We start from the raw sequence: 13,873 nt of genomic DNA on the forward strand, positions 1-13,873 counted from the left end.
TTTCTTGAAGGAAAGTTTTCACGTCCTTTGCCCTATGGCAAGATGCATTATCATCTTGAAAAATGAAGTCATCATCACCAAACATCCTTTCAACTGATGGAATAAGAAAAGCGTCCAAAATTTCAATGTGGACTTTGGCATTTATTGAAGACCATCTCCCCTGTGCCTTTACCCGACATGCAGGCCCATATCATCAACAACTGTGGAAATTAACATGTTTTCTTTAGGCAGTTATCTTCATAAATTTCATTGGACAGACACCAAACAAAAGTTCCAGCATCATCACCTTGCCCAATGCAGATTCGCGATTCATCACTGAAGATCACTTTTATCCAGTCACCCACAGTCCACGATTGCTTTTCTTTAGCCTACTTTAACCTTGTTCTTTTCTTTTTAGGTGTTAATGATGGCTTTTGTTTGGCTTTTCTGTATGTAAATCCCATTTCTTTTAGGTGATTTCTTACAGTTCAGTCACAGACATTGACTCCACTTTCCGGCCACTTGTTTCTCATTTGTTTTGTTGTGCATTTTCTGTTTTCAAGACATATTGCTTTGTTTTCTATCTTGATGCTTTGATGTCTTACTTGGTCTACCAGTATGCTTCCCTTTTACAACCTTCCCATTTTGTTTGTACTTGGTCCAGATTTTAAACACAGCTTACTGGGAACAACCAACATCTTTTGCGACATTCCACAATTATTTATCTTCTTGAAGGAGTTTTATAATCCTCTCATTTGTTTCAACTGACATATCTTGTGTTGGAACCATGATTCATGACAATCTGCTTTGTGCAACAGCTCTCCGAGGTGTAAGCACTCTTTTTAAACTGAAGAATAATTAGCAAATCTAATCTGCTGCAGATGTTTTGTTTTTAAACTGCAAATTACAGTGTGATTCCATAATTTTTTCCTCAGATTTGAGTGATTCCATATTTTTTTCCTCAACTTGATCTAAAAAAAGCAATTGTGACTGACCACAACTATTATATTTGTTTCTTTTTTTTATTGTTTCTTAATGCCAGAAGGTTGACATTTTGAAAAATGATAGTTTTGTGGCATGTCTGTGATTTATTTTTTTTCTACAAAATTAAACAATTGACAGAACATCTTCCAAGAGTGGTGATTCCATAATTTTTGCCAGGGGTTGTATTCATTTTTCTTAATTTTCTGTAAAGGATTAACACAAACTGACTAAATTTTGTTAATGTTTTGATTTAGAATTGAAAGTGAAGTATTTTCAGTGCATTTGCATTTATGGAAATAAAAGTTATTATAATGATTTTGTGCTTTATTCGCTTTTTTAAAATCACTGCTATTTTTTTGAACACCACTGTACATTAGAGTTCCCTCGACTGACGGACTGGACAAAACCAAAGCACTGGACAGAAAAGACCAAAGCAGACGAGTTTCCTTTTAACGTTGTTTGTTGGATTTTAACACCATGTTTATTATATTTGTGTCTTTTATAGCTTGATCTGTATTATGTTTGAATCTGATTGTTATATTTTGGTTGATTTGATCTGCAACATCTCCTACATAGTGGTCTGTTGGGGGAGCAAGAGCAATGCAGGGATGCTCAGCTCCTTAGTAAACCTATCTATAGACTGAACACTGGACTAACACAAATGTGTCTTTCAAACAATGAAATAGATCAGTTACTCGATTGCATGGGCAACTAACAATTTTATTTATTTATTTATTTTTCCGTTCAGCTTTAAATTGTTTAGTTTCATTCACAAAACAAAAGCGCAGCCATGTACTGACAAAACCGAGAACTAAAAAACTTCCATCATAAATTTATTTTAAAACAAAGTGCTCAGTCACATACAAGAAATAAATTAAACATGACGTATTCGACCGTTATATAGATATTATATATATTAAACAAAAACTTCAGCCAGTCACAATTACACTGAACCTCTTTTTTCTTGGACCGTCGCAAGATCCCTGCAGAACGAACAATCCTTCAGTAAACACCCATCAGGACCAGCATGGGTGTGGGTGTGCGTGCAAGACCCAACAGAGAGATGAAAAAGTTCCTCACGATTTCCTGTACACTGACTGTTTCTCTCAGGCATGGCTGATGGGTAGCTGTGTCATTGTATGAGGCAAGAGAGGCTGGAACACCAACGAGGATGGAGACTGAACTGCAATTAAAAAAGCAAAGAAAAGTTAAAGGTGCACCAAGAAATTTCATCCATACATAATCACGCACCCCCTCCAACACACCTGACAGTCACAATAAGCCCTTCCCTAAATCATCACTTCCGCTGTTGGTGCCTCGACCAGCCAGCAGAGGTCACATGTGCAGCATCAGTGAAGGACCCAATCAATCCCTCCCTCCACCTTCAGGCACAGCCAACTCAAATGCTCCATATCTCAGCAGTGGTGGGTTAGCGCATTAACTAATTAAGTCTTAACTGTAGGTCTTCGTGACCCACAGACAAGTGATCTATTACTGTGCAATTGTTTAGCAGCTTGGATTTAATGTCATACATAAATATGTTTTACATTTATGACTGGTGATTGGAATGTGGCAGGAGTCACCAAGTCGAGTTTCTTCCCCCATTATCAAGTGAAAGTGAGTACATTTAGTGTCTAGTGCAACATCTAGAATATAACACTTGATTATTTTCCTTCAACCTACCATCCATGTACGAGTGCAGAGTGGTGAGCAGGGGCGTGTCCATTGGAGTGAACGCCGTGTACTGCAGCTCCTCCATCAGCGGCGGGGAGAGTCGGCCGGGCTGCAGAGAGGATAACGGTGCCGTGGACGTGTGGTTGGGACTCACATGCTTCTTATGACGAGCCCGACAGTTCTGGAACCAAACCTGGTAGAATCGGAGGTTAGAAGAGACCCGTGTTACAGGAACAGTGGAAAAAATTTAAGATTTAATAAACACAAGAACAGACAGATCAAGTTTGTTGTTTTACAGGTATCTTATGGAACCAAAAAATATGTGACGCCCTTCCTATGAGTTATTGTGTTAAAGCCACAACCATGGATGGTGTGTGTATAACATACACTCAATTTCTATTTTCAGTTTATTTATTTTTAACGTCACATTTACACATATAAGTTACATACATGACAGAACAGATTACAGTTCTTTGCTTATGTTGGTGCATTCGATTTCACAGAGTGTCTCCAATTGGGCATCGTTTTGGTAGATGATTGGCGTCGTCTCTCTCTTTGCTACTTTGGGCATTCAGTTAATGTGATTAATGGTGATTGGAATTTGGCAGGAGTCACAAAGTCGAGTTTTTTCCCCACATTATCAAGAGAGAATGAGTAAGTCGGGTGTGTCCAGTAGAACACCTAGAATATAATACTCGATCTTTGTGTCTTTTTTGGGTAGTTCTTCTGCCAGACCTTGACATCTGGGCATATCTTACAAAGGTTTTTAATGGGTACAGAGATCCATTCTGCCTGCTAGATGTTAAATAAGTGTGCAGTTTGTCACAAATGAGTTCCGCAAACGAGTTGGTTGGACAAATGACAACAATGAGTTGATATAAATGAAAGACAGCAAGAGTAAAATACCTACAGGAATATACAGTATAAGAGTGGAAATTAAATAAAGATTAAAAGTAATGAAGGATTGTGTGGGAAGCCTTAAAAGCTACATTTAGTTGATCTATGGGATGTGAGTTGAAGATAATCCACAATGTTTCCTCAGGTGTGCTGGTCTGTCTGGAGATCCCACTGACCTCTTACATCACTTAGAATTGACCTGCTTATCTAGCAGTCATGGATGAAGCCTTGTGACTCTTGTGCACAGGTTCTGTAGAGTCTGATTTCCTGGAAACCATAAGTAAACCCTTAAACTTGTGCTGTGTACTGGTTTTTAGTGATCACAAGTTCAGCTTGGTACGCTCTTCTTGTGGTCAAGGGTGAAATCAGTGGTCAGACTCAAGCCATTTAAAATCCAGCCTCACACCAAGGTCTCAGAGGTTCTCCTTGGTCATCCTGTGATGGTTGAGACCGACTGAGTTCGTACAGAATCAGAAACATGACTCTGAAGTTGATCACTGATCCTGGATGGACCGTATGATGCTCAACTGATGGAGTTTCTGTTCCGTAGAAGGCAGAGAATGCAGATCGGTCAAGAAGAGTCCAGATGTGTTTTACAGATGGAATTCCATCAATACAGGCAAATAAAAGCAATACTAAGAAATGTATCTATAAGGTAAATGTGGCACTGGGTAACCTTATAAACCCTGTTCTAAAGTTCTAAACATGATCTTAGTGGCCATTTAAGACCAAACATGACCTACAAATTGTACTTTCTATACATTAAAAAGAGACCATATATTAAAGAAAAGAAAGGACTGCAATCTGATCCTTAAGAATTAAACTGCATGCTGTACCTGAATCACCCTGCGGCTGAGCCCAGTCCTTTCAGCGAGCTTCTGTAGGGTCTGTGCGTCTGGATTGTTGTCCTGAGCAAACTGAGCCTGCATCACCTTAAAAACACAAAAGATAATAAACAAGATTCAGCAAACAGGAACTGATATTAAAATAAAAATAAGAAATGATCCAGTAATCCAGCAAATCTGAAAGAACCTGTAGCTGGTCAGCCGTGAAACTCGTCCGTGCCCTTTTGGCTGGTTTGGGTTGGTTTACTTCTTGTTCTGAGGGCACTGCACCTTCCACGTTTACTCCTTTTCCTGAGGGACAAGATGTGTAAATGGTGAGAATTATCTAATATATAATAACCACGACTAGTACCAGTCATGTCAAGGAGGCACCTAAATCATTAACATGTTCCACCACAGTGAGGTTCTCACCATTCTCCATGGCACGTTTCAGGTTATCCAGCATGCGATCGTAGTGCACCCTACACAGCACTCTCTCATCCACCAGAGCAAATTCTTCTCCTGTGGAGAGCTGGCGTTTACACGAGAAGCAGGCAAAGCACGCCAGGTGATACGTGTTTCCTTTGGCTCGACGAACCCAGTCGTTTGAGTGAATATTCCTGCCGCAGTGAGCACAGCGCGTCCCGTATTTCCTATAGAAGAGATTACAGATTAAATTAATTAATGTGTTCGTTATTTTAGGAGCTGCTGATGCCCCGGGTGTCTCCCCAGGCCTATTTACGAGATCTGTTTGTGTAATGATCAGCTTCAGTGTTGAAATTTTAGTGTTTTTACTCCTTATGTACTACCTGTAGTTATGCTACTAGGCAAAGCGTTATCATACTGCATTTTATTTTTCTTCCATTTTTATTCTAAATATCACAGACTGGTCATTGTGAAATCATTGACTAGTTTTCTTAACAAACCCGAGAAGCTTAAAACTGCACATATTTTAATTTTATATAATTTGGTTCCACAGCAATATTGAAGTTTTGTTAGCAAAACCACAGTGCATATGTGCATCATTAAAATGTCACTATTTTTTAAAGCACAAGTGTTAAAACTATCAAAACAGGTTTACAATTAGATCATAAGCAGTCTTATAAAAAAAAAAAAAGAGAACTTAAGTGATCTAAAACTGCAAAAGAAGTTTTGTATTAAGACCCAACAGCAGCAACAGTTAAACATGACTGTTGTGCACATAACAGCACACAAAAAGCATTAAATTAAGGACAAGTAAAAATTCTGACCCAAGTCTGTTTGCTTTTATAAAGTGATGTTTTCATATGTGTGACATTCACAGAGGAATCAGTTCTGTGCTTGTTTTGTTGGTCTTGTATTATACACCGATCAGGCATAACATTATGACCACCTTCCTACTATTGTGTCCCCCTTATGCTGCCAAAACAGCCCTGCAACTGCAATGCACTGTGTATTCTGACACCTTTCTATCAGAACCAGCATTACAGGAGCTCATCTGTTGGATCGGACTACACGGGCCAGCCTTCGCTCCCCACATTCGTTGATGAGCCTTGGCTCTCCATGACCCTTGGCTGTCCATGACCCTTGGCTGTCCATGACCCTGTCGTTTGTTAGATACTGACCACTGCAGACTGCGGCATTTTGGAGATGCTCTTACCCAGTCGTCTAGCCATCACAATTTGGCCCTCGTCAAACTAGCTCAAATTCTCACACATGATCATTTTTCCTGCTTCTAACATCAACTTTGAGGATAAAATGTTCACTTGCTGCCTAATATACCCCCCCCCCCCCCCACCCCCCACTAACAGGTGCAGTGATGAAGAGATAATCAGTGTTATTCACTTCACCTGTCAGTGCTCATAATGTTATGCCTGCTCGGTGAATATATTATTGAAGGATTTGAGAATTATTTCTGTATTGTTTTGGGTGAGGATTTGCTTTTCTGGCCTCAGCATTATGCAAATTAATTATTGCCACAAACCTGCAGAATTATTCACTTGCAGAAACATAAAAGTAGAGAAAAATAAATATCCTTAAGTGCATGGACACCACTGATCATTTAACAGCATTAATGCTCACCAACACACAAACCAACCAAGAGTCAACAAACCTAAACAATGCAATATTAAATATTGTTCATACTGAATGACTGAGATAATAAACCTGGTGCTAAACAAGTAAAAACAAAGAAGAAAAGCAATAAAACACAAGGACAGTTTATCAACCATGTAAGAGTAATTCTTAATACACAGAGCTGAACTGTAACATGAAGCCATGCCGAAAAAACACAGGTAGACAAAACAAATACAACTAAAAACGTTTTGCTCTAAGCTTCTGTTCGCCACCAAAACGAACAATTGCAGAAGTCATTAACAGTTTGTTTAAACTTTAGTTGCATTGAAACAACAAATCGATCGAATTGGACAGAATGATGTTCTGAGCTGATCACCGTGAGCTCAAGCAAAAAGCAAAACAAGTCATGCAACGAATAAAAACGCGTCCATATACATATGAAACATTATTATCTGTACAAGCACAAAAAACAGCTAATAATAATAATAAACATGAATAAATACCTGAAATAATCTAGTTTGCAGAAAATCTCTTTCTCTTTGATGTAGCAGCTGATGTGCCGACCGAGTGACGTCTGACACACGCTGCACGAGAGGCAGCGCACGTGCCAGCACATTTCATTTACCTGTACAAACGATACCGGACAGGTGAGAGAACTGAGCATGCGCAGAGCAATCAATCTGATCGCTGCAAGAATAAAATCCTATTTTTGGCAATCGAGCAAAGCGTTTAGCTGCATGAAGTTATGTGATGATGACAAAGTAAAACAAGAGTCGGACTGAAAATTCTGCATTTTGTTTGATATAGTTGTGATTTTTATTTATACATTAAATTAAAACAATACAACACACTTGTGTATTAGTGTGTTGCAATAATTATATTGAAGTATTCTATCTAGGATTTTTCCTGCTTATGCAGATTTGAGGTCGACCACAAATCTGCGTTTAAATACATTTAAATTTCACACACACACACACACTTAAGCCTACATTTTCAGTATAGGCCTACAGATAGACACAACCTCCAGTACAAAACACTTAATAAGAAATCTTTTACTATTTTAGTGTATTTAACAGCACCGTGCATCTGAAATTATTGATATTAGAAAATATAAAATAAAAGCCAGTAGTAGCTCATTAGTTTAGGGGCCTACTGGACTAATAATCGGAACGTCGCTGGTGCAGGTCAATGTTGGGCCAAAACCTTGAATTTACCTTAATCTTAAAAAAGTTAACATTAAGCAGATCACAACACAATAGAAGCTTTTGTTTAATTTTTGGCAACTATTTTAAAGTAATCTATTAGCAAATATTCACATATTAACTCAAGCACTACATGACCGACACACTTTATCTTGAATTCAAATTGTGAATTTTAATAACCCTCTGAGTTCACAATTTATTTATTTTTACATTTGTTGCCATTTCAAAAAAGCTTAAATAAATAGATAAAATTGGCGATCTTATTGTTGTACAATCTGAGCTGCAGCTTGTTATCTAATAATAATTTAATTTTTTTTTTACTTTACCTTTTAAACAGAGAATAAAACTTTTTGTTTGTTTGTTTTACCCTTTTGCTGGTGAGACTGACTGAATTAAAAAACTTCAATGCGTTATCATAAAACCATACATAAACAAACAAATCTGCACATTTTTCCATTTCACTAGAGAATCGATTAATCATGACCAGGCATAAATCTTAACACAAGTCAGGCTGATGGAAACTTATTTTCCTGGTGACCATTCATTAGAATGTCTTAACTTAATCTGTTTTGGCTAAATGTGTGTTACTGTAGGGGTGAAATATGTTGTATTTAATCTAATGAGCACAGACATTCTACAGTATTTTTGCAAAAGTTGCTAATGACAAAAATTCAATGTTTATCAGGTAAAAACAGCAGAGTTTAAACAACCAAGCATCAAGTAGAAACCAAACACTAATAAGCTGCATCCCCTGGTCCTGAAGTTGTCAGTTTTAAGAGCAGCCAAAAGGTAATAAAATAAAACTTGAATGTTATATTAGCCTACAAATTCCTTCAGTACAGGTACTTGGTTTAATCCATATTAAACAACAAAAAGCAGCATTAAGCAAAAATGTACAATTGCATTATCAAACTACAACCTTCTTATGTTTAATATTACTAAATTAAATCCATCATATTTCTTTTAACCAACATGGACACTCCCTTTAACCTGTAGATAAAATGAACGAAGTGTTTTAAGTGTTTAACCTTATATTTATTTTCTTGTACATAATCCTTATTTTCAACAGATGAAATTAAAATAAAACCAGACTAATTAAACTGCACAAAAATAAAGCGGCTTTGTGTTTGTGTAGCCATCAAGCTAAATGGTTAGTTTGTATTAGCACGCCAAACCAAACCAAGTCAACTTTTTGGTGTAGTTCCCCTCATAACACTCACAGTATTTTATTTAATACTGGAACAATAATGAACACTTGGTGTCTGAATTACTTGGTGTCTCAATTACTTGGTGTCTGAAGTGGCTTACCTTGAGCAGGTATTTGTCTACTATTTGCATTCCGCAACTGGTGCAGATGGTTTTCTCAGCCATGGCATGTGGTGAAGAAGCTGTTGGAGATGAGGACGAGGACGATAAACATGACACTTCTTCCTCCAAAAGCTCTTGTGTTGAGCTCTGAATTCAAGAAAAAGAAGAAGAAAATGTGTTTCAAAAAGATACAGGTTTGCAAAACGTGCTGAGCGACACCAAACCAAACCAAAGCAAAGCAAAGCGACGTGTTTTGACAGTTTGGCGTCTCCAACCAATAAAAGTCCTTAAAATAAACGCATAAAGCCAAAGCACATTTAAGGCTTTTAGATTAAAGTATAAATTAGAATATATATATAGATGTACCAGTGTGTTTGAGTCCTGCGTGTGCAGGAGTGTGTGTGCTTTGCAGTCCTGGTGCATCGTACCGAGCTGCAGCAGAAGCCGTGAGCCGCCCTTTTAACCTCTGCGGCCGCCCCGCACTTACCGGAGAGCCGCACACATGCCAAACCCCCCGAATTATCCAAACAAGACGAGCCACTTGAGGTAATAGCTGTCAGCCCCTCTCTTCGTCGGACGATTTTAGACAAAACGGCTTTCAATTGTGTGCGCAGTCATTAAATCTCTCCGCAAACTGAACCCGTCTGAAATGGTGCGACCCTCATTCCGCCCCACCATCATCAAACTATTCCAGTACAGCGTGGACCATCCAGCACATCATTCTCTTCTGGGTTCAGCTAAGACATAATGGCATGCTTCCAGCTTACTTCTCAAACACTGTAATGACCCAAGATGCTGATTTTTTTTAAAAGCAAGACAGACTGGACCCCTCACACTGAATCACTGCGTCTATATCATTTCCAACTTCCAAAAAAATATGACATAAACTAAAGGGTCTACATTATTACTAAAATGCAGTCTGGGGTAAATAATCGAGTTTTCATGCTGTTAAAGCGAGAACGATTACAAATGAACGAAGTACAAATGAGTTAGCACATCCTCTACAGCCGACAAATTTAATTATGTGGGTGTTCATTTGGCGATTATAATAAATTACAAAAACCCAAGCTTTTTACAGTATGTTAACATCTGCAAATAATCAGTCATTGTGCATTAACATGTAGAATCTGGATTCTTGATAAAGATGTAAACTTTGTTTACACTGAACTTTTCTCCCCAAAATAATTCTAGTACTATTATTATTATTATAATTATTATTTTTTGTATTTAAAACGAGCTAAATGTGACTTCACCTTTAAGCACTCCTGCAAATGTTAATCTTTTAAAAGAAATTGGTTCCTTAGTGATTGTTTTTCTCTTCTTTTTTAGCTTCACAGTTGTAGTTAAAATAAACACTAACATAAATACACTGGAGTGTTTATTAAATTAACTTGGTCTGTTTGTAGGAATTAATTTTACAAGGACAAAACACTTCTGGTAATTTGGTCAATTTAATATTTAATTCATTTTGAAACTCAGACTTTCCAATCATCTTTTTTTTAGAATCAAATCCTGATGATTTTTCTGGATGGAAGTGTAAACCTGATATGTAGAAGATTGTAGAAAAACAAACTACACTGTTCTCTTATAAAACAAAAAAAAACATTTCTGCTAACCACCTTATATATTTGATTATTTGATTGTAAAGGGTTGTTTGCACCTTAAACAAAATCCAAATGTTTAAAGCCTTTTATTATTTAAAGGAGATTAGTCTCAATAATTTACTGACTATAGATATCAGGTCTACTGTTTTATATAAAATGGACAAATAAAATAAAATTTATATAAATCTATATTTTAGAGCATTATTTAGATTGTGGGGTATTTTTATCTGTTTGTGACAATAATTCTTAATTTGACTCATTTGTGGACATTAGCTGTTAACTGAAAGCCACACTTTATATTGAATCAAATGAGATGATGTGATATAATGTATTTATTTTATTAATTTGCTAAATTAAAATCAATTCAATTTAATGAATTTGTAGTGCAGCAATAGGGGGATTTTGCTGTTTACTTTACAACCATACATATTTAAGGTATTAGGACCTTGGGACAAGGTCTACTGAAACTCTCTTAGGAGACATGAAGAAACAGATTGTATTATACTCTTACAAAAGGTTAAAGGGTCTTTAAAGGTGGAAGCATTTTTAAAGGGCTGTTTGAAGCATTTGTTGTATGTATAGATTTAAAAGGCAGAAGATAGAAGGCTGGTTACATTCTTAAATGGTTATTCAAAATCCTGCCATCCTGCCTTGATTTCCATTCTTGTATGATTTCTAAGTTTAACCTTAAAAGTTTCCAAAGAGAAATCTATTTAGCCTATTTTGGATGCATGATGTTATCTGTTTTGACTGACTATGAAGAATGGAGCCTAGTCTCAAACAACAGTTTGCTTCATTACTTTTATTAAAAATAAATAATTAAAGGGTTCTTCATGCTTTTGATTCATCTGGACTGACTAACACTAAGCGCTCACACAGCTTTGAGATTTTGCTGTTAAACTAAATTCAGCTAAACATCAAGTTTCCACAAACAAGACTTAGACCCTAGACCACAGCATCCTTCAGAGAAAGCAGCATTGTGGCTCTTTGAGGAGGTTCATGGTTCCAGGCAGCAAACTTATTACTTTAATAACCCTCGGAAAAAAAAGTCAGAGATTTCTCCACTCTGACTCCTTGAGGGTTCTGGTTGACTAGTCAATTTAATTTGGTTCTGTTTGGAAGCTTTTCTAAACAGTTTCTCTCAGACAAAACTATTTTTCTCAGAGGGACGAATGTTAATTAGAAAAAGAAGGAAGAGAGGCCTGTATTGTTCTTTATATTATTACTGAGCACTATAGAACTGCTTCCATATTTACACATATTCAAGTTAAGTCCTTGTTCAAGTTGAAACCTTTGGCATACTGAACATCTTACCATGTTACAATTCATCATACAAATCAACTAATGATCAATCAGTCTAAAGGTTCCTGGTGAGCCAAAGAGTGCTTGTATGGTATCATTCAATGTTAATTTGGCAATTTTATAATAGTCCCACAGTTCCCTGAATTGTCACCACTAACTAACCCCACATGTAGATAATAATGATGGGAAATGGTTTACCAACATAAAAATGATTAAGCAATTCCATTTAAAATGTATTTTGGGGCACCAGCATTGTCCTGCTTTGGCAAAACCTGTTTTGACACGTTTAGAACTGCAAAGACATGTTTCAGTTATGTTGATGCATATGATACACAACATTTGTTTCTGTTATTCTGTATAAAATGTTCTTTTTGGTTTGGTTTGGACACAAACATGTTTTAGTATTTTACTCAAGTATTTAAGGACTGTTTGCATTGACAGCCTGGCAACAATCATATTTAAGAATATAGTTCTTAATCCAAACTCATATAAAATTGTCATCATAAGGAATGATGTAGATTCTAGTTATTTTTTCTGCAGGTTGACTTAATAAAGTTGGAAGTGAAAGCAGGCTGCAGCACCTGAAGCTGATTATGAAATTAATACAGCAGCAAGGTTTCAGTTTGTAGTAAGAAAATGAAATTAATTCTGATTATAAAACAAAGCAGGAACGCATGTACTGATTTTAGCATGTATTGTTTCATCTAGCAAAGAATCTATTTTATAATATCTGTATCTAATATATATATATATATATATATATATATATATATATATATATAAATATATAAATAAATGCACATTAGGTGGATTTATTCTGGTTGTACTGACAAAACTGCAAACAAAACAGAACCACAAAAAACGTCATGTCACATAAAGTAGCAGCAAATAAGACGCGCAAAATTATCACTTCTATTTAAAAGTGCGACTTGGTTTAAAAACAGCCAAACTACGAACCTGTAACAAATAGTGCGCTGTGCTTTAGCTGTGATTTCATGCAACAAAGACAAGAAAGCGTCAAACAGGAGAACAGAAATCTAAACTTGACATTTCTGTCCAGACTGTGGTGTTCGGTACTCACTTTGGTCTCTGTGACCGCTTTGAGTTCCTCCACGGCGGGGCAGTTGAGGGTCTGCTCATCCTTCCAGTACATGCTGTTTTGCGGTGTGTAGAATCAGACCGTGTCCTGTTTCAGTGGAACATTACTGCAGGTATTCCATTACTGTCTCTGCACTGAGATTTAACGCCAACTTTAGTTTGGGAGGAACTTTTTGGGTGCGCTTTTCCTCCTCATGGCCGCACCTCCTTCACACAGTAACGCACGCCTATCATTCACAGCGAATCAAGCAGCTGAACGTTCATCATATTTACAATTTAGTTTTATTTAAAAACAGAGAATTGGTTGATTTATGGGGTTTTTTGATCACTTTCCAAGTTTGCCACATTAATAGATAAGAATGCAAAAGCTCCCAATTTGCCAGACCTACCTACACTCCAAATAACTATTTATTTCTTAAGTTAATTAAGTTAATTAATTTTTTTGATAAAAATCTATTAAAGTGCTGCTCCCAAATTTTTGGCATCTTAAGCTTCTAAAATAAAGCACCACTATATAACTACAATCCGAATTATTAACTATAATAATAAGAGCTGTATATATGTAATATAAGCTGGTGTGAGTGGTGCAGAGACGGTCGCGGGTTTGGATCTGGAGTTGGTGGTAATTACAGCTGCACCTGTTTTACCTTCGTTAAATAAAATACGGATCAGTTGGTGCCATCTGAGAGATTTTATTTCTCCCCTTCAGCAGCTGAATTTGTTTAGTGCTGAGTGCGGGTGGGGGGAAAAAATCTGGTTCTTTACATGTTGGACGCGAATTTTACATTTAAATAATTTTACAATCATTTTTTTTATTCTGATTTTCTACCAGAAGACCAATTGAATAATAAAAAATTCATTAGTGTACATGTTTGGTGTAAAATAGCATAAACATTTATTTTAATACACTTGGATTTATTAGTTTAATATTAAACGCGCATTTGTC

The 13,873-nt window shown here is 36.6% G+C and overlaps 1 protein-coding gene across 2 annotated transcripts; it reads right to left on the bottom strand.

Annotated features, from left to right (window-relative positions):
- Positions 1–1,818: 1,818 nt before the first annotated feature.
- Positions 1,819–12,982, bottom strand: lhx8a (LIM homeobox 8a). Of its 2 annotated transcripts, none has more exons than XM_062987843.1 (8): positions 12,929–12,982; positions 8,924–9,070; positions 6,917–7,038; positions 4,791–5,011; positions 4,567–4,670; positions 4,371–4,466; positions 2,647–2,830; positions 1,819–2,146 (listed from the first exon to the last, which is right to left on the bottom strand). In XM_062987843.1, exons 1-8 carry the CDS (start codon positions 12,980–12,982, stop codon positions 2,070–2,072), a joined length of 1,005 nt encoding a protein of 334 aa, XP_062843913.1. In that variant the 3' UTR covers positions 1,819–2,069. The 2 variants fall into 2 exon arrangements, with proteins under 2 accessions (XP_062843913.1, XP_062843912.1); XM_062987842.1 differs by having other exon boundaries at positions 12,911–12,982.
- Between the last annotated feature and the right edge of the window lie 891 nt (positions 12,983–13,873).

This window comes from Trichomycterus rosablanca, chromosome 25, assembly GCF_030014385.1.
Source record: "Trichomycterus rosablanca isolate fTriRos1 chromosome 25, fTriRos1.hap1, whole genome shotgun sequence".
In the NCBI taxonomy this organism is placed as follows: domain Eukaryota; kingdom Metazoa; phylum Chordata; class Actinopteri; order Siluriformes; family Trichomycteridae; genus Trichomycterus; species Trichomycterus rosablanca.